The 22,311-nt window shown below is 35.9% G+C and overlaps 1 protein-coding gene across 2 annotated transcripts in view; it reads right to left on the bottom strand.

The window, feature by feature from the left end:
• The window catches only part of PREX2 (phosphatidylinositol-3,4,5-trisphosphate dependent Rac exchange factor 2), a 290,803-nt gene that overhangs the window by 155,595 nt on the left and 112,897 nt on the right, over positions 1-22,311 (bottom strand). For both annotated transcript variants that reach the window (XM_025394082.1, XM_025394083.1), the window contains exons 12-18: positions 15,602-15,705; positions 14,857-14,906; positions 12,137-12,212; positions 7,645-7,717; positions 4,518-4,660; positions 4,263-4,355; positions 1,692-1,840 (exon numbers count right to left, since the gene is read on the bottom strand). In XM_025394082.1, the coding sequence (XP_025249867.1) occupies positions 1,692-1,840; positions 4,263-4,355; positions 4,518-4,660; positions 7,645-7,717; positions 12,137-12,212; positions 14,857-14,906; positions 15,602-15,705 (688 nt within the window). The remainder of the gene's footprint in view (positions 1-1,691; positions 1,841-4,262; positions 4,356-4,517; positions 4,661-7,644; positions 7,718-12,136; positions 12,213-14,856; positions 14,907-15,601; positions 15,706-22,311) is intronic.

The following is a 22,311-nucleotide window of genomic DNA, read 5'->3' as shown; positions in this document are numbered from 1 at the left end:
TTGAATCTGGAATCTGGAGCTCTAGACACAGCGCAACAAACACTAAGAAGAGTCAGAAGACACAGATTCCTATTCTGCTCATCTAGCAACTAAGTCTACGACTGAGGATTTGCTCCTATTTATTCAATTTTGAAGTTGATGGCCTCGAAGTCTCTAACTGTTGGAATGTCTCTGAGCAGTGGACCAGTATTTGTAGGTTTAAATTGGGGGGTCAGGGGGCCCTAGGGAGACCTAATGATTGCTTTGAATGCTACTCCCTTATTCCTTTCCAGTCTGTCTTCTTCCTTTTAAATGCCCTCAAAGTGTCAGGAGGTGGGCAACCAGGACAGTCTTCTCCTAGGCAGAGTTGAATAAAGGGAGAGGAACAGACCATAATAAGGTTCAGAGGGAAGACATTGCTGTGCTTCTTTGCTGCCCTCTAGCCCAGTCTTCCTACATTAGTAAAAAGTGAGTGTCATGCTCACTCTTTCAGACCTCTTGGTAAACTATTGGTAGAAGCTAAAGCATCTACTTTAATGAATTCACACTGCCTTGAAGAGACCCACTAGGGAGAACCCAGCCCACTGCACTGCACTTTGCCTCTTAAGATAAACATCGCAGAAGTACATCCAGCTATTCCTGAATATATATAACATAGTATTTAAACATATTACATATAAATATGTATTTTTACATATTAAAATACATTTAAGGCAGGTAAGAATACTTATATTTTAATAGGTAGTTAAAATTTCTAAAATCTTGTTTTTGAAGTGCTAAACTTCATTTGCTTTAAAACTAATGAAGTTGCTTATCATGATTGACAAATGATACAAGTAAAATTTAAACAATAATCTTTATATATTATGCTAAGTACTTTGTACATATCTCAATTAATTAATTGGTTAAACAATTCAAGGTAAATCTGATAAGGAAATACTGAACCATTGATGGAAATGATTTGCACAAGAAAAGCCCATGGCTTGCAAGTATATGCACGGTATGTTACTAAAAAGTAGCATACAGAGCATGCTGTCATTTTGTGGGTACCTGATTGTGTATATGTGTACCAATACTTGAAAAACTTCAGTTAATGCTTAATTTCAAAAGAATAACAATGGCTATTTATGGGTGATATTGTAAGAAAAAAATATGTCTCCCTTTAGAAGCATTTATATTCTCTACATTTTCTATAATAAACATAACATTTTTTTCTAATCATAGGTATATAGATAATAGAATTTTTTAAAGAAATGGACAAATTACTAAGCACATGCAAGCATGGATTATCTTACAGTCTTTTTGCATCTCTTATGAGTGTTGAATTACAAATGGTATCTCGCCACTTGACAGCACCAGAAATTCTTATAGCTGAACACGGAGAAACGCAGTTCTTTATTCTCAAATGTTCTACTAGTTTAGTTTTCTTTACTCGTAGTAAAATCCAGTTCAACCCAGACCAGGAAAATTTGGGCAGCAAAAGAAAAGCATTATTTCTACTCAAACTACAGGATTCAAGTAACACTTATTTTAGCGTCATAAGCAATGTAGCTTTTCCCATCATCTGTAAACCAGTATTAGTGATACTGGTGAGGTTCAAATGTTCCAAGCAATGAGATGCTTAATTCTAAGCATTTACTTAGTTATCTTTTCTGTTTTACTTATCTATGTATAACTTTAAAAAAAAATCACACATAAGTCATACAACTTACTCTCTTGGTTTCGTGCTCACAAGAACTCTTAGAGGTTTTCTGCTGTTTAAACACGATTTCAGGAAGCAGTCGACTTCACTGAAAGGTCTCATAAAAACTAGGTCTCCATTAATAGCAAAAATCTTTTTCCCAACTTCCATGCCAGCCATCTAAGGGAGAAATTACAAAAAATAAGTCAAAGTATATTTTAATAAGAAATTTGAGTTTTTCACAAAATCAGAATATGAAAACTTTCAGAGCTTATAGATGTTGACATTTTAACACACCTGCAGTGTTTTTATACAAATTTACAAAGCAGAACTGTGGATGAGATAACACGGTTATCATTCTCTTTGGCCTAGTTTTAAATTTGAACACAGAACTTTACCAAAATTATCCCCATTTCCCTCCCTGATTTAACATCATACTCCTCTCTTCTGTTATATTTCACTGTTCTTTAGCTTATTTCATCCTTTTAACTATAATCAAATTCCAGGTTAGTTTTTTTACTGTGTTTTCCACCTATAGCCAATTAACTCAGGAAGTGTCAACTTCTATATCTACGTCAATGACACCCAAATATGCATCTCTAGTCTGACATAGTTCAAGTGGCAAGGGAGAAAGGGAGTCTGGAATCCAAAGAAGAGAGCTCCAACCAGCAGAGCTGTCAACAGTGCAAGCTGCTGAAAAGAGGACAAGGAAGACATTATCCCTCCACACCAACCAGCATGCACTTCTCAACCAGCCTTACTGCCTAAAAACTACCTGCTGTTTTGGTTGTCAGCTAAATGATGAAAACCTGAGAGAGGGCATTTTATTAGCAGCATAGTCAGATGCAGCTGTGCTCTAAGAACATCCTCTGAAAACGCCTGGGAGAAACTATTTCCTTCTCATAGACAATTACTACAAATGGTCATTAGTTGGCCAGGTCCGCTAACAGTGCCTACGTTGATCAGAGTTATTTTGTTTGAAATTAGTGTGCTGTACAGAAAGCTTTGTCTTGCATGAACTTGTGTTTTGATAAAACAGAGACCTTTGGCATTAGCAGATAGGAGGATGGGTGGCAGTTTACCACTGACTTTAAACAGGTTCAAATGTAAATACCATACTTCGTTAATTTTCATATTCATTAAAGATCTAAATATTGAGAAGTTTGCTTGAGGATTAAGTATCTTCCACCCAGGGGCACCAACGTGAGGACACTTTAAACTAGATATACTTGGGCTATAGCACTGAAAAGTAGGGTCTATGAGGGTGGGGGATTTTGTGTCTCGTTTGTTGCTGTATTCCCAGAGCCTGGAACACTGCTGAGTATGTAACAGGCACTAAATGAGTACTTCTTGAATGAATGAATGAATTAATTAATTAATTAATGATCAGGAGTTTTTTTGTTTAAAAGGCTGGCAAAATTGCTGGATACAGTGGCTCATGCCTGTAATCCCAGAACTTTGGAAGGCTGAGGTGGGCAGATCACTTGAGGTCAGGAGTTTGAGACCAGCCTGGCCAACATGATAAAACCCATCTCTATTAAAAAGAAAAAAAAAAAATCAGCTCGGCCTGGTGGCATGGGCCTGTAATCCCAGCTACTCTGGAGGCTGAGGCAGGAGAATCACTTTAACTCAGAAGGCAGAGGTTGCAGTGAGCCAAGATCACACCACTGCACTCTAGCCTGGGTGACAGAGGGAGAGTTTGTCTCAAAAAAAAAAAAAAAAAAAAAAAAAAAGGCTGATGAAGTGAGAGAACATCAGGAGCATTAATCCAATGAGAAAACAGTCAAAGCATGTCCTTCAGTGACGAAAGTTATACTCACACAAAAGACTGTCAATGGTGATGGGAAAACAGAAGACACGACTCTTGACAGAAAGGAAGGACCATCTGCTGTGCATAATACAGTGCTACCCTATGCTGTCTCCGTGGGGCTCCAGGTTGGAGTCTGTGATTAGTGAAGCTCCAGGAACAAAGAATGAGCCACTTGGCCTCCCAGAAGGTCAAGAAATTCACAGTCGAAGAGCTCTAGAACAGGGGTCCCCAGTCCTCAGGCTGCGGACCAGTATGGGTCCAAGGTCTGACAGGAACCAGACGCACAGCAGGAGGTGAGCGGCGGGTGAGTGAGCATAAAGCCTGAGCTCCATCTCCTGTCAGATCAGTGGTGGCATTAGATTCTCATAGGAGCGCGAACCCTATTGTGAACTGAGCATGCGGGGGATCTATGTTGACCACTCCTTATGACACTCTAATGCCTGATGATCTGAGGAGCTACAGTTTCATCCCCAAACCATCCCCCACCCTCCGTCCGTGGAAAAATTGTCTTCCACAAAACCAGCCCCTGGAACCAAGAAGGTTGGGGACGGCTGCTATAGAATACACACCATCTCCCAGCCCCTATTATCCCTGAGTGGCCAGACAGGACTCAGCTGCTGCTAATCCCAAAGGTATTCAGTAGAACCTGTGAGTAAGATTATCCAGAGACATTATGTTCAATACGGATAATTTCAAGGCTGATTATCTTTAAAGGCAGATTTCAGTTTGTTTAGAATTTCTCTATTTTTATGTCATGACAACACATTTAAATTAAATTCTAATTTACATTACCTCAGCATTAGATCCCCTTTCTACCAACTTTATTATTGGAACTTTGTTTTTGTCTTCTAGCCCAAAGCCATAGCTGCCTTCATTGGATTTAATCTGAAATGCAAAATATTAACATTACTGATAAAGCAACTATGAAAAAAATTACAAGTCTAACAGAACGAAGTAAGGTGCATCACCATCAAACATGTTTAACGCAGTCTTCTGCTAATGTCTATAATCAAGAAGAAAACTTATATAACATATCAATAAACTTACCAGTAATGACTTAGCTATAACATTTTCCACAACTTTTAAGTCATGTTTCATAAGTCGATGTTTCATATTTGATCCTTCCATTTCCTCATCCGAAAAAAAACGGAAAAGTAGGGGTTCATCTTTGAATTCGCTTTTTTCAAGGACTACAGAAAAAGAGATTCAAATCATTTCAGCTAATTCAAAAATCGAACTCATTTTCAATAGCAGTGACATTTATAAATTAATACCTGCACCCATAACCTCAATTTTATACTCCTAGGACTAGTTACATTCACAAGTAGCCCTGGCTTTTGTTTTGTTTGTTTTTTTCTATTTCTTTCTATAATTTTGAGCCAATGTCTCCTTTCAATTACTTTTACCTACAGGATTTTGAATTTTTTAAAACAAATAGTATTTCTTCTAAGGCTGACTTTTTAAAATTTAACCAAGTCCTTCGCTTTCCAGATTAAAATCCAAATTTAAATAAAAGACTATAATGAATCAAAAAATGCATGCATCCAAAACATAGAAATTTATGGTGTTTTCAATTTGTAGTAAACATTTTAAGCATGTTTTTAATATCCCACACAATTATGGGAAAATTCAAGTGGGTTAAGTGTTGCCTTCTGTGTGTGAACAACTCCCATTGTGTTCACTTTTGTTCCAACACTTCAAACCAGAAATATGTCTTCTGGGTGAAATGTGATTTTAGTTTCCACGAATTCATGTTTCTTTTCTGTTTAAAAGCAATATTCTCAAATAACATTATTTCTAAAAGGTCTGGTTTTTCCCCCTTATCTGAACATTAGTATTTTTCCCAAAATCCCCTAAGATTCTTGGAATGCACTGATGAAATAAAGTTTATGTTTTGTTAGTATTTTTTAAAATAAGGCTAAATACTGATACGAAGAATTTGTATTCAGTGAGATCCTGACAGCTGTCAAAATACTTTACCAAAAAAAGTTCTCTATTTCTTATTTATCTGTCCTTAATACCTTGAAGGTTGATTCATTGAGCCAGAGACTAAAAGAAAGTGATCCCAGGGCACAGTAGAAAAAGTTAGGTTTTGTGATCAGACAGGCCTGAGTTTAAATTCCAGGTCTGGAAGTGAGATAAGAAAGTTACTTAATCCCTCTGAGTTTCAGTTTCCTCATCTGTAAAGTGGGAGCAATAAAATCTTCTACATATTGTTGCATAAAACCAAAATGAGGTAATAAATATAAATAACTTGGCATATAGTAAGCAGTCAAAAGGGACAGCTATTTGGTTTCATTATTTTTACAGAGTTCCAACAAATAATTGTTGACTGGATAAATGGCTTTATTGATTTTTGTTTGAAAGACTGGATGGCAACATGAGTTAACAAAATTATCAACCACAAATTTAAAAAACAACAGAAGCCATAACTAGCAATAGAAATGAGAATCTATTATTATTTCATGGTTTTTGTAGAGATGGGATCTTGCTATGTTGTCCAGGCTGGTCTTGAACTCCTGGGCTCAAGCAATCCTCCCACCGTGGCCTCCCAAAGTGCTGGGATTACAGGCATGAGCCACTGCGCCTAGCTCAACCTATTTTAGGTTCACTTAATGATCTAAGCATTTTCCCAAAGCTCACTCAACGTTTCTGCTACAGCTGTTTCCCTCCACCAAACTGTCTTTTAAAAGGAGCATGATAGGGCATCAACAAAGCCAGGCACAAGCCACACTGTTCATGCTTTACCCACAGACTTTTGTATGAAAAACTTTTGATGTAACTCAACATTTTGTAATAAACTCTCAGATAAAATTACTGTGTGTTGGTGCTTTACTTTAAAGAAAAAAAAAATTGAAACTTTTGCAGGTTTTCAGCTTGATATTATAGGTTTAATCCCCTAACATGATGTAATTTCTTCCATTCATAGTTTGTTCTTCAAGGATCAGTATTTCTCCGGGACAACTCACAGAGTGATCTGGAGATAGGGAAACAGGATGGAATTTCCCCCAAAAAAATGATAACCATGGATCTTCTCAAAATCACTGTAACCTTTGCTATACTTCCGTATTCATAAAAATGTAAAGATATTCTGAAAGTAACTGACAAATAGGTGTAAGTGCTATCAAATATATGTTTATAAGCATATTATATTAATAATTTAAAAGAGGCCAGGCATAGTGGCTCACACCTATAATCCCAGCACTTTGGGAGGCTGAGGCAGGCAGATCACTTGAGGTCAGGAAATCAAGACCAGCCTGGCTTGGTGAAACTCTGTCTCTACCAAAAAATACAAAAATTAGTTAGATGTGGTGGCATGCACCTGTAGTCCCAGCTACTCCAGAGGCTGAGGTGGGAGAATCACTTCAACCCACGAGGCAGAGGTTGTAGTGAGCTGAGATCACATCACTGCACTCTAGCCTGGGTGACAGAGTGAAACCCTGTCTCAAAAAAAAAAAGAAAAAAAGAAAAGAAAAGAAAAGAGATGACTGCTTGGGTTGGGTTTATGGATCCCATACGATGTTACAAATAGGAAAAGCTTACTCTCATTACCCTGATAAATCTAAGAACTTTATTTTAAAATTCTTGTTTGATGACTTACTTGAAGTCACCCCAGGGCACAATAGAAAGAGGTTTTGTGATGACTTACTTGAAATCATCAAACAAGAAAGAAAATTAACATTTAATTATCAAAAATAATTTTTTCCTAGAGATCTATAATTTTGTTCTCTGAAGTAATTTTAAAAATACTTTTCTTAAAAATAACAGTAAATAGTCAACCACATATGCTGTCATTTAGTCATTCTAATATATACTGGCATTCAAAATAAAACCACAAGTCTAATCTGAAATAGTCTGAAAGAGGTTTGCGAGCTTAAAAACAAAACAAAACAAAAACTTCTAACTCAAGTCATTGCTCTTCTAGAATCAGCATAGGCTAGAAAAATAGGATAGAAGTCATGGCAATGGGTAGATAACAGCAATTAGACATAGGAATGGCACCAGCAGTGAAACCGAATGCAGTTGTGATGACCCAACCTGAACCCATAGCAAGACCCAGATAGTCTTGCTGGCTCATCTCCAAATGACCTAACTGCAGCACTGGGTGTTCCAGTATCCTAAGAACCAAAGTGATGAAATACATCTGTAAGCTCCCAGGGTAAAAAATCCCTACCATGGTGCATAAATCCATTGTCACAGAGTCCAACGCCAAATATCATTGCCTCTTCTCTGGTGCGGCAATCTCCCTGTTAACCGAAAAAGCACTGTGGGAGTTAATAGGCAACTAAAGGCTTTGTGGCCGCTTTGCTCCATTTAACATTCCCAGCACCAAATTCAGACAAAGCTTCGCTTATAAAGCATGCATTGCTTTATAAGATCAAATGCATCTAATTGTTACAGAACATCCGATTGATTATGAAAACATTTTCTTTTGGCATTAAGTAAAACAAAGATTTAATATTTCTTGAGAAACAAATATACTTTATTATACACAAAACTACATAAGTAACAAAAATTTACTGCTACTATAAATGATGGCTGTTATTTCTTAGATTAGATTTCTTAGATTTTGTATTCCAATTATGCAACAGGGAAATATCCTGTAAATTGGCAACACACTAATTAAACAATCATTATGTATGATCTCAGTCACTAACTATTCCCTTCCACCAAATGGCCTTGCCCTCTGAGGACCCCTGAAGAAACCTATATTAATACGATGACCTGTAAGACCTCACAAGTAAATCGTTTGGCTGAGCTAGCAAATACAAGCTTCTCTTTCATTATTTTGCCAAAAAAAAATCAGATCATTTAACTGAATCCAACATAATAGCCCAAAGCAATCTTTTTCTTTTGGTTTTTATTTAGAAAACATCTATTTTATTTCTTTAAGTAGGATCCGTGTATATGAACATGCGTGTGTGTGTGTGTGACCTTAGAGTTGTATTGTCACAGTTTAAGAAGCTTTTTTCTCACATATTATCTCATTTTTCCCCAGTCCTATCTTTTAGCACTTAGGTATATTACCAAATCCATTCTCTCCTCTCTGCCTTCTATTCCATTTCTGCTGTCAATACCCTCATATGGTGTTTCTTCCTCTCTCTTCAAAATTACCATAATTTTTTCTGGACTCTTTCTAACATATGCTGTTAAACAATTAAACTTTTTTTTTTTTTTTTTAAAGATGGAGTCTCACTTTGTCACTCAGGCTGGAATGCAGTGGCTTGATTTTGGCTCACTGCAACCTCCACCTCCCTGGTTCAAGCGATTCTCCCACCTCAGCCTCCTGAGTAGCTGAGATTACAGGTGCACGCCACCACACCCGGCTAAGTTTTGTATTTTTAGTAGAGATGGGCTTTCATCATGTTGGCCAGGCTGGTCTCAAACTCCTAACCTCAGGTGATCCAACCGCCTCAGCCTCCCAAAGTGCTGGGATTACAGGCGTGAGCCACTGCACCTGGCCAGAATTAAACTTTCTTGCACAGAAAACTCGGTTCCAAAACTTCAAACAGACTGTTCTTTTGGAATAATAATGTACAAAAATTCTCTGTTGGGCTTTTAAAACTTTCCATATCTTGGTTTTATGCTTATTCTCCAGCTTCACTCGCCAAAGCTCAATTCCATACCTCATGCTGTAGGCAACTTGGCCTCCCTGCTGTTGCCTGAAGTCTGTGCTCATTCTTCTCCTGCTTTCACTCATGTAATTGTTCATAGCTGCGATACCCTTCTCTTTACCCTTCACTCACTCACATTCTACCTGTCTATCGAGGAGCAAAATAAGGGTCCTACCTCATGTTGTGACAAATCCAACCCTCACTAATCCTCCTAAGAACTACCAAAACACTTATAATCTGTAACTTCAGACTCTGCATCTGGCCTTCTTCAAAAATCGAGCTGTTTTGTAATTTTTATGCATTCGTTCGAAAGACACTTATTTTTTCTACATATTGTGCCAAGTGATAGAAAAAAAATATTAAACCACTCAAGCACAAAATAATTCCCTGCTCTGAAGTAATTCAAATCTAGGGTAGGATTTGGTCATTAAAAGGTAAGTAACTTACTAATAACCAATTTAATCCATATTCCCAATGAGGCTGATATACTTGGGGATCTGGGACCGCAGAAGGTGACCCTGAGCCTAGGCTAGATAGAGGATCTGGCAAAGCTTCTTGGGGGAGATGACGCTGCAGCAGAGCCTTAGAGGGTACATGAAATTTAGCCCAACTGACCAACATCACTTGAAGGCAGAAATCATGACTGCTTCCTGCTTTGTTTGTGTATTCCATCATCAAAGCAGTTGCTTGAACATTAAACTTACAAGAAAAGCTTGTTTAATAATCACTGACATTTGATTGCTTTATTTGATTAAGTATTCAAATGAAACACTGATCAGACTAATATTATTCAACATAATGGTGTAAAAAACGTAACCTAACATGTTCTGGATTTCCTATGCTTTTTAAAAATCCTACTTGTGCCATACCATATGGACCTGGTGAGCATTTAGAAAAAGCACGGTAAGACGGCATGGATGTGAAGAAGCAAGGCATTATTTAATTATGAACTATGAGTGACCCAAACCCAAATCACAATGTACAGGAATTGAATGATGCTTTAAAGGTACATTACTGTACATGCCAAGTAAGAATTTAACTTTGTGAAATAGGGTATTTTATTATAAACCATTATACTATAATAAAAGCAGCGCAACAGTGAATGAAAAATGTATTCAGAAGAATACAACACTCATTTTGTTTTCCAAGATGACATCGCACAATATATTGCAGAATAAGAGAAAAACTATAGGATCTAGAATATACTCCAATTACAGTAGAGCCAGTTTTTTCACTCTGTGTTCTAAAACCATCCAAATCAATTCAGTGTCTTGGTCCATACTGGAAATTCAGTATTATCATTTCAGAGTCTTGGTAGAAAGAGACCCTTACTTTGAAAACAAAAAAGTAAAAAACAAACAAAAAAAACCCTCTTCTTCGTGTTAGATTAGGAACTTTAACTTGTTGTTCTCTTATCCTTCCATTACTATTTCTGCCTTTTCCAAGGCAACCTATGTGGTCCTAATCTGAAGTTAAGCAATCAGAGTCGATTATGTTGATACTTACATTAGGATGTTTTACAATGTCAGAATCATAAAGTTTCGGTGATAGAAAAGAGACGGCATGTACTGCTATTGCAGTAAGCAGTAAACAGTTGTAAAAACTAAAATCCATAGAGATTGAGTGACTTGTCTAAGTTTTTATAACTAGTTACTAGCAGAGCTGGCATCAGACACTAGGTTATGTAAGTCCCAACCAATGCAATTTCTATTATGTACAATCTCTGCAGACATTATCATAATAAACCACAAAGAAAAACTGATGAAAAAAACATTGCGGCTGGGCTTGGTAGCTCACACCTGTAATCCGAGCCCTCTGGGAGGCTGAGGCAGGTGGATCACTTGAGGTCAGGAGTTCTAGCCGCCTGGCCAACACAGTGAAACCCTATCTCTACTGAAAATACAAAAATTAGCCAGGTGTAGGGGTGCGCACCTGTAATCCCAGCTACTCAAGAAGCTGTGGTAGGAGAATTGCTTGAACCCCAGAGGCAAAAGTTGCAGTGAGCTGAGATTGCGCCACTGCACTCCAGCCCAGGCAACAAAGTGAGACTCGTCTGGAAAAAAAAAAAAAAAAGTCGGGCGCAATATTTATATTAATTAGAAAAATTAGTATATTCTTCTAATGTTAACCCTTGGAAAGAAAAAGTGACAAAAAAAAAGTTGATACCTGATTTCCTGAGTTAGAACTTTACAGGTTTATTCAGCATCAGTTTTTGCTTCAAATACATTTTCTTTAAGTTTCTCACATAATCAACACATCATACAAGTTCACATGAATTCTAGAACTGTATAATTTCTATGTGAAAGTCCAACTCCAATAATGAATATAGAAACCAATTCGAATGACACACGTTGACCACAGTGTTATGCAAGGCTCTGATGCTAGAAAAGCCACTGAAAATATAAATTGATGTTTTATCTAAAGGTAATTGCCAATATTTAAACTTTTGAATATTTGAATAATTTATAGTTGAATGTCTGTTATGATGGACTGGATGCCCTAATTTGTTTTACTTAAAAGCAAATGACATTTTCTCAATTCTAGCAGTCAGCATCTAAACCCTGAGATGCAGGCCAACAATAACAACAATAAATTCCTTTCTTTTTTAAAATGGACACAGGCAGATATTAAAAGCTCATTATCAAAACACAATTATTTTCTAAAAGGGAAAAAGGCACAGGGAGATTAGAATAACTTGCTAGCATTAATAAACAGATACTTTAAAACAAAGTGTAAAAACATTAAAAAATCGTAGTAAATGAGCATAGCTATTCTTCAGATTCTCAAATTAGTGTTTTTTGATGGATCTCATCTGATATTTTAAAAATAGGAACATCTTCCTTTTGAGAAACAGGATAACATAAAAGTGAAGGTTGAGGACTCTAAAATCAGATTATCCAGGTTCAAATCCTAACTCTGCTTACTATTAGCTGTATGTACTTATTTTTTTAATACCTGCTACAGATGAAAAAGAGTAAAAGTACTAATTCCCATACTCAAAGTTTAAAGCAGCAACAAGTGAAACTCGGCAACGTCTATTTGTCTATTTACCTGTGCAATTAACCAGTCTATCAGTTTGTTGGCCATGACCACAGATTTGTAGGTCCTTAAATGGTAATCTTTATCTCTACAAAGGAAAAAATAAAAACAAACAAAAAAACAAAAATTAAGCAAGGGGATACGTGAGCAGAAGAAAATATTTTCATTTAGTATCAGTATGCAACAGAAAAGTTTACCATTGTAACCTGAGTTAATTGCCCAAATTACATGCAAATAAGAGAAGTTTATTATGCATGTAGAACACCTGAAAAATCCTCCACCAGCTTATACTAAGAGAAGATACCCACAATGTTACCAAAACAGGACATCTCTTCTTTCACACTTTCTTATATCCAAATAGATTATTACTGCTATATTAGCTGGAAATAATTGAGTTGGAAATATAGTAAGTCCACACTTAACACTGTGGGTAAGTTCTTGGAAACTGCGCCTTTAAGTGAAATGAAATACTGGATGCTGCAGAAACCTAACTCTTATTTACATCAATTAGCCTGTGGCAAAACTGGTTTCATTATACATCATTTCACTTAAAGTTGCAGGTTCCAGGAACCTATTGATGACATTAAGTGAGAACTTACTCTACAAAATCGTATTAATAAAGTAATAATAAAACAGAATTTCTTCTCCTTAAATCACAGTAGATTATACTAAAAATCTCAAAATCTGTAAAGAAATGCCTTTTATTCCTGCTCCTGAAAGCTCCAGGAAGGCTGGATTTGCACTACAGTATTATTCACACAGCTCTGCTGTAGTGGAAAACAAGCAGTTCTGTCCTGAAGTAGACACACTGAGAACTTGTTACTCTCTTTGCCTGATCAGTTCACGGACATGGTGATACCACATCCCCGGAAAACCAAGAGGATCACTGGCTCTCCACCTCAGACTCTCCGTTCAGTAGATTTCCCAGAACTGAGAAACCATTCAAAGTTCCATCAGATACCAACCAAATTTCATGATCAGAACTGAATGCCCAAGGGCAAAAATTTATAATTCATTTATTTTCCAGACCTGGATCATACAAGAATGAAAAAGTGACAGTCTTTATAAAATGTTAAAAATTCCAAACTGCAAAAGACTTGAAGTGACTAATAATCACTAGTTATATTCATTGTTCTTTAAATCAGTCTCCATGTTTCTCACACCTCATCACCCATTTCATCGCGGTTTCTTTAAGTATCGTAAGAAGAAAAAGTGTAGTCTATTACAGACCACATGCGAGTCTGCAGCTCTTCATGCTAAGTAACTTTTCTTTTTACAAGTTGAATTCATGCATATTAAAAGCATGACTATCATACATTCCTTCTGTTTTATGGGTTTTTCCCATAAATTTTCTCTTGGCAACCCAAAAACAATTGTCATTTTTAGCCAAAGAAAAATTCCTTATCAGCTCTTACAGATGCAGCTTTCTTGATAAGAAATCTCATATGGCTAAAACATATTTTCAGAACACATTTTTGCCCATATAAAACCTACATATACACAGGTTACATGGTGCATTAAACATTCTTGTTTTCTCTTAGGTTAGCAGAAAAGAATTTTTAAGCACCCAACTGCTATTGAGTTAAGTACTTAATATTAAGTTATCCAAAATATTTATGGGTATCTATGACAAAATTATGGCAGAGTAGATAAATATTTATTCTTTTTCACCTTTTTTCCAGTTTGTGAAGCCTAGTTGTGAAAGTAGATAGGACACTTTCAGGACTTGTGGGTAAGATCCTGTTTTCTCCTCCAGGACCTGCAACCAGTGTGTTCTCTATGCAGTATAAGTGGGCATTCCAATACACTTAGCAACATCTGGAATCTTTATTTTTTTAAACTCTGCATTTTCTTGGAATTACAAACCAAAGTGAAAAATAGGAACACTAAACATTTGGATTTTATAGCCAAGATTGAAAAGCATTTTTATCTATTCTGAAAATGGTACACGCATATTTTGTTGTGGACTATGATTTAGTCAGTAAATTCCAAATAATATTTGACCATTTCAAATTAGTTTAACATTCTATCAGTTAAGGTATATCAGTGTACATTGCAAAAGTACAATTTCCTGAAGATCTCCTCTGTTAGTCATCATAATACAAACCTCAAAGTTTTCTACTGTCTTTCTAAAGAGATAAACTAAAACTTAATCCTGATTCCTCTTTTAAAACAAGTGTGTCTCTTCAGAAGGAAAAACATGATAAAGAATAAAACTATAAAATTACACTTATTAACTTCAAAATAATTCTGAATTTCCAAGTACAAGATCTTTTCTTGGGAAAAAAAAAGATTATGAGGAGGAAATATTACAAAATAAAATACATATTCAATATTTGATTATACAATTTAATTTAAAAAGTTAATATACAAGTAATAATAATGACAAATATGTAAACAGTATTTCCAAATCCTCTCCCAACCAATCAACTTTTATTTATTAACTATTAACTGAAAGTGGATTATTTCAAGTGTATAATTTACTATGAACTAATGGCAAAATAATTTTAGAAATCATAATAAAGAGTGGAAAACACTGTATAATTAGAATCTCAAGAAAATGTAGGTATATTTTACAATAAATTATTCCTTAAAATATATTTTAAAGTAAAATTTTCACTTTTGGAAAAAAAAAAAAAACAAGGCAACAAGTTCTAGCTGAGTAATATTTACCTAAAACGCAGTACAAATATTTCCATTTAAGTTTCCCAGAACTTAAAAACCAGACTCACCTTATCACTGGAGTAAAAAGGCTGTGAAGACGACAATATAATCTTACACCCTACGTAAAATAAAGATATATCAATAACAAGTGAGATCACCCCCAGGGACACACACATCAATGAAATTTTGAAGTAACAAATTAATTCACTGTCAATATTTGAGAATCATCACAAAATCTAAACCAATTTAAAAATTATTCCAATGTCATGATACATCATAAAATAATATTGTTTAAATCATTAAAAATAGGATTAAAATTGTGCTATAAATTCCTCATATATGACATACACATATACAAAGGTTTTTCTAAATTATTTTTCATAAAATATAAAATTTCTAACATAAACAAAATATACCAATACAGTAATACATCTATAATACTTGTTCATCATATATCAATAAAGTATTGTCAACTGTACAAAAAACTGGCATTACATTTATTTTACACATTTGTATTTTTTTTTAATTCAAGTAGTTTGACAACATGCTGCTACATGTGAAAGAATGTTCAATGGATATAACCTTGTGAGTGATGCAGCAGTACTACTATCATTTAGAATTAGGTAAGAGAATGAAAAAACAATTGAACATTAGAATTCTTGAAATACCAAAAATAAATAAAGAGACTTGCCTGTAATATAGTCAAATTTTCTAAACTAGAAAAATTTTGTATGTTTCTCAACTACCTTTTATCTTTGTGAAGAATGGCAACATGCATTCTAATATTGGAGAGGTTGAAGGAGAGGTCGTTACCTTTGAAATCACATCCTGCATCTCATTTCTTGGATAAAATGTTCCATCATCATAGCGAAATCTATATAACATCTGTTCTGGTTTGAACTGATGTTTATCAGTAACTAAGAATATAGAAACACTATATTAAAATAACGATACTCTAAAAGGGGGCAGATAAACAGCAAATAAATTTATTGAATACATATTCCCAAATACTAAAACTTCTAGTTTTACAAAAAGCTTTTCTAACACAGCAATACCAATCCAGTATTTTAACAGCAAGATTCATAACAACATTTTGTTTAAAATATTACAATTTCCATACAATGATTTGAGAAATAAATTGACGTTTGCCACATTCAACTATATTACAACTAAATACATATTCAAATATATGTATTTATATATGTACATGAGTATATAGTATGTATAAAGGTATACACAGTGTGTACATTTATATAAAGATATGATTTTGTGTTTTCTGTTACTTCACAATGCTACAAAGTTGAGCAAAAAGTGCTCTTCAAAGAGCAGATACTCAAACTAGTGCATTGTGATTTGATTCTCAGTCCTACAAATGAATTTTACCATGTATCTGTTTTATCACACTGTGATCAGGCCAAGACCACACATACACCAATCTTGACCATTTATCCTGTGTTTGGACCTCCAGAGTAGCTTAAATCAATTTAGTATCTAACCGATGCCAAAATTGTAACTGTTCTTACATTAAGAATTGCTTTAAAATGTCAATGTTTTTTCTTATTGGAAAACGAGAGTGTTCATTCTTCATTACCATCCTCAAGATAAGACTTTTGTATTCATAAAGACTCCTATTCCCAGGACCTGATGCTTTCACTGATGAATTCTACCAAATATTTAAAGAACAATTACTTCCAATCCCTCAGACTCTTCCAAAAATAAAAGATAAAGGAACACTTCCAAAACTTATATTACAAGGCCAGATATGAATACTACAAGAAAAGAAAATTATAGACCAATATCACTGATGAACATGGATGCCAAAATCCTAAACAAAATACTGTCCAATCAAGTTCAATAGCACAATAAAATGATCATATACCATGATCAAGTGGGATTTTCCCTGAGAACTAAGGGTGGTTCAACATATGCAAATGAATAATTATGATGCATCACATTAACAGAATAAAAGATAAAAATTATATGATGATCTCAATAGAAGCAGAAAAAGCATTAGTCAAAATTCAACGTCCTTTCATAATGAAAGGTCTCAACAAATTTGGCATAGACGAAATGCACTTCAACATAACAGAGATCATATATGACAAGTCCACAGCTAACATAATACTCAATGGTCAAAAGCTGAAAGCTTTTTCTCTAGAATAAGACAAAGATACTTTCTCTACTTCTGTTCAACATGGTACTAGAAGTCCTAGCCAGAGCAATTAGGGGAGAAAAAGAAATAAAAGACATTCAATTGGAAAGAAGCAAAATTGTCTCTATTTGTAGGTGGCATGATCTTATATATAGAAAACCATATAAATTCCACCAAAAACTAATTCAGTAAACTTGCAGGATACAAAGTCAACATTTAAAAAATCAGTAGTGTCTCCATATACTAACAATGCACTATGGAGAAAAGAAATTTTAAAAATGATCTCATTTAAAATAGAATCAAAAAATAAGATATAACACTTAGGAATAACACAAGAAGGTGAAAGATCTGTACACTGAAAACTATAAACCACTGATGAAAGAAATTAAAGAAAACACAAATAAATGGTAAGAAATCCCACGTTCATGGAAGTGAAGAATTAATTTTGTTAAAATGTCCTTGCTACTCAAAGCCATCTACAGATTCAATGTGATTTCTATCAAGATTCCAAAGGCATTTTTCACAGAAATAGAAAAAACAATCCTAAAATCTGTGTGGAAGCACAAAAGACCCACAATAGCCAAAGCAACTTTGAATAAAAGGAACAAAGCTAAAGGCATGACATTACTGACTTCAGACTCTGCTACAAAGCCATAGTGATAAAAACAGCATGGTACTGGATAAAAGCAGACATGTAAACCAATGGAACAGAATAGAGATCAGATCCCAGAAATAATTCCAGCTTTATGGTCAATTGATCTTCCACAAAGGTGCCAAGAATACACAACGGAGGAAGACAATCTCTTCGATAAATGATGTTGGGAAAACTAGATATCTACATGCAAAATAAATAAATTATTATTTATTAATTATTAATAATATAATTAATATTAATATATTACATGTTATATTAATGATATAATAAATATAATAATATAATTAATATAATTTAATTATATTATTTAATTATTATAAATGGGACCCTTTATCTCACACCATATATAAAAATAAATTCAAAATGGACTAAAGACTTAAACATATGATGTAACACTATAAAACTACTAGAAGAAAAGATTAGGGAACAGCTTCTTGACATTTGTCTTGGCAATAACTTTTTGGAGAGGACCCCAAAAGTATAGGCAACAAAAGCAAAAACAGACAAATAAAAATAGACAAATACACTTGCATCAAACTAAAAAGTGTATGCACAGCAATTGAAAGAATCAATAAAATTAAAAGACAATCTATGGAATAGGAAAAATATTTGCAAACCATATATTCAATAGGAGGCAAATATTCAAAACATAAAAGAAATTAATTCAATTCAATACCAAAATTACAAATAACCCAATTAAAAATGAGTGAAGAACCTAAATAAATACTTCTCAAAAAAAGAAATAAAGATGCCCAACAGGCATATGAAAGGTTGCTCAACATCTCTAATCATCCAGGGAAATGCAAATCAAAACTATAATAAGATATAACCTCACACCTCTTAGGATGGCTATTACCAAAAGACAGAAGTGTTGGTGAGGATGTGGAGAAAAGGAAACCCTTGTACACTGTTGGTAGAGATGTAAATTCATACAGCCATTTTGGAAAACAGTATGAAAGTTCCTCAAAAAGCTAACAATGGAACTACCATATGATCCAGCAATTTTACTTTTGGGTTTGTAATTCAAAGGAAATAAAATCAATGTGTCAAAGAGATATCTGCATCCCCATGTTCACTGCAGCATTACTCACAATATCATGATAAGAAATCAGCCTAAGTTTCCATGGATGGATGAATGGATAGATAGAGAAAATACGATATACTGTATTGCAAACTTGAAAATTGATAAGAGAGTAGATCTTAAATGTTCTCACCACAAAAAAAGCGATAACTATGTGAGGTGATTAATACACTAATTAGCTTGATTGTGGTGATCATTTCACAATTTACACATATTTCAAAACATTTTGTATACCATAAATATTTGTCAATTATACCTCCATAAAGCTGGGAGGAAGGGGAGGGAATCTCCTACTAAATCTCTACGTTTTCTCTTTTTCAGGCTAAGTTGTTTTATATACTGTCTAATAAAAAATGTCTGTTTTAGAAAGTAAAAACCTCAAAGTAAAAGTCAAAGAGTTTATATTTAAATATTTTCTTTACAAGGAATGCAACATTTGCAGAAGAGATAATTTGCTGCAAAGAGCTATATTTTTATGATTAGATGAAAGACTTTGACCTTTATTTTTTTGCTAGAAATGTTGAAAGAGGAAAGAAAGTTGTCAGAATTCTCATTAACTACATTTGATGCATCCAGAAGAAAGTCAAAAGACTTGTTAACACACACAAACACACACACACACATGTGAAGTTTCAGCTCTTTTACCCCAGCCTATCCAAATGTTCTACATGGCTTATGACCATAAATTGTTTTTTTAAAAAAAAAAAAATACAATACAGCTTTTTGGTATCTTTTCCCCAAGCCAAGTCATACATAAAACAGACTGTATGAAAAATATAAAATCAAGAGAAATACTGTGAAACTCTACGTGTTTTAAGATCAGAATTTTTTTCTACTATGCAATCTACCTATTCCCATTTTTATCCCTTAATAATCTTAAGATCAGAATTTTTTTCTACTATGCAATCTACCTATTCCCATTTTTATCCCTTAATAATCATTGAAATAGATTGTCTTGATATTCCAGAATTCAAGAAGTTGAGCCCAAATGTTTTTGCCACAATGAAACTAGTGGTAGTCTAACCTATTTGACAGGAAGAGCTTAGCTGTAAGGCAAATGCTTGTGAATAATGAACCTTGGGTTAATCTCAACTCTTAGCTGTTGCCTTAGAAAAACCCTGAACTGTTCTGCATTCGAATTTACTCTCCCAATTTATCTAGCACGGAAAATGGGTGTATAAACTACAGTTCAGGTCCTCTAGTGAAGAAAGTTGCTTAACGCAATCTTTTAAATAATTGTGTGAGAGAGCCAGGGGTGTAGTGCAAATGTTTAACAATTGGCTCTCTAGGTGGTGAAGGTGGGGGGAGTAGAGGAGAAGTTCTGATTTGCGGCATTTACCCATTTCTGTTGTATAAATACTCCCACTCTAACCAATATCAAGCTTCCAACCTAAAGTCACTGACCATGGAGTTAAAGGTGCGGTGGCACTCATTACACAGTATTTTCACTATACACAAGCAATAGATATAAATAACCTCGACAGCATAGATAATAGTAAAACATTGAAAAGTAATGAGAAAGTGATACATTTAAAGATTGTTTTACAAGTCCGGCATGGTGGCTCATGCCTGTAATCCCAGCACTTTGGGAGGCTGAGGTGGAAGGATTGCTTGAACCCAGGAGTTCAAGACCAACCTGGTCAATATGGCAAGACCTCATCTCGGAATAGGAACAGCTCCAGTCTCCAACTCCCAGAGCGAGCGACACAGAAGACCGGTGATTTCTGCATTTTCAACCGAGGTACTGGGTTCATCTCACTGGGGAGAGCCGGACAATCGGTGCTGGTCAGCTGCTGCAGCCCGACCAGCGAGAGCTGAAGCAGGGCGAGGCATTGCCTCACCTGGGAAGCGCAAGGGGGAAGGGAATCCCTTTTCCTAGCCAGGGGAACTGAGACACACAACACCTGGAAAATCGGGTAACTCCCACCCCAATACTGCACTTTAAGCAAACAGGCACACCAGGAGATCATATCCCACACCTGGCCGGGAGGGTCCCACACCCACGGAGCCTCCCTCATTGCTAGCACAGCAGTCTGCGATCTACCGGCAAGGCAGTAGCGAGGCTGGGGGAGGGGCGCCCGCCATTGCTGAGGCTTAAGTAGGTAAACAAAGCTGCTGGGAAGCTCCAACTGGGTGGAGCTCACAGCAGCTCAAGGAAACCTGCCTGTCTCTGTAGACTCCACCTCTGGGGACAGGGCACAGTAAACAATAACAAACGCAGCAGAAAGCTCTGCAGACGCAAACGACTCTGTCTGACAGCTTTGAAGAGAGCAGTGGATCTCCCAACACGGAGGTTGAGAGCTGAGAAGGGACAGACTGCCTGCTCAAGTGGGTCCCTGACCCCTGAGTAGCCTAACTGGGAGACATCCCCCACTAGGGGCGGTCTGACACCCCACACCTCACAGGGTGGAGTACACCCCTGAGAGGAAGCTTCCAAAGCAAGAATCAGACAGGTACACTTGCTGTTCAAAAATATTCTATCTTCTGCAGCCTCTGCTGCTGATATCCAGGCAAACAGGGTCTGGAGTGGACCTCAAGCAATCTCCAACAGACCTACAGCTGAGGGTCCTGACTGTTAGAAGGAAAACTATCAAACAGGAAGGACACCGACACCAAAACCCCATCAGTACATCACCATCATCAAAGACCAGAGGCAGATAAAACCACAAAGATGGGGAAAAAGCAGGGCAGAAAAGCTGGAAATTCAAAAAATAAGAGCACATCTCCCCCGGCAAAGGAGCGCAGCTCATCGCCAGCAACGGATCAAAGCTGGACGGAGAATGACTTTGACGAGATGAGAGAAGAAGGCTTCAGTCCATCAAATTTCTCAGAGCTAAAGGAGGAATTACGTACCCAGCGCAAAGAAACTAAAAATCTTGAAAAAAAAGTGGAAGAATTGACGGCTAGACTAATTAATGCAGAGAAGGTCATAAAAGAAATGAAAGAGATGAAAACCATGACACGAGAAATACGTGACAAATGCACAAGCTTCAGTAACCGACTCGATCAACTGGAAGAAAGAGTATCAGCGATTGAGGATCAAATGAATGAAATGAAGCGAGAAGAGAAACCAAAAGAAAAAAGAAGAAAAAGAAATGAACAAAGCCTGCAAGAAGTATGGGATTATGTAAAAAGACCAAATCTACGTCTGATTGGGGTGCCTGAAAGTGAGGGGGAAAATGGAACCACGTTGGAAAACACTCTTCAGGATATCATCCAGGAGAACTTCCCCAACCTAGTAGGGCAGGCCAACATTCAAATCCAGGAAATACAGAGAACGCCACAAAGATACTCCTCGAGAAGAGCAACTCCAAGACACATAATTGCCAGATTCACCAAAGTTGAAATGAAGGAAAAAATCTTAAGGGCAGCCAGAGAGAAAGGTCGGGTTACCCACAAAGGGAAGCCCATCAGACTAACAGCAGATCTCTTGGCAGAAACTCTACAAGCCAGAAGAGAGTGGGGGCCAATATTCAACATTCTTAAAGAAAAGAATTTTAAACCCAGAATTTCATATCCAGCCAAACTAAGTTTCATAAGTGAAGGAGAAATAAAATCCTTTACAGATAAGCAAATGCTTAGAGATTTTGTCACCACTAGGCCTGCCTTACAAGAGACCCTGAAGGAAGCACTCA

The sequence above is a fragment of the Theropithecus gelada genome, chromosome 8, assembly GCF_003255815.1.
Source record: "Theropithecus gelada isolate Dixy chromosome 8, Tgel_1.0, whole genome shotgun sequence".
Lineage (NCBI taxonomy): Eukaryota > Metazoa > Chordata > Mammalia > Primates > Cercopithecidae > Theropithecus > Theropithecus gelada.
Note: the sequence above shows the minus strand (reverse complement) of the source record. Positions and strands in the feature narration are given on the sequence as shown.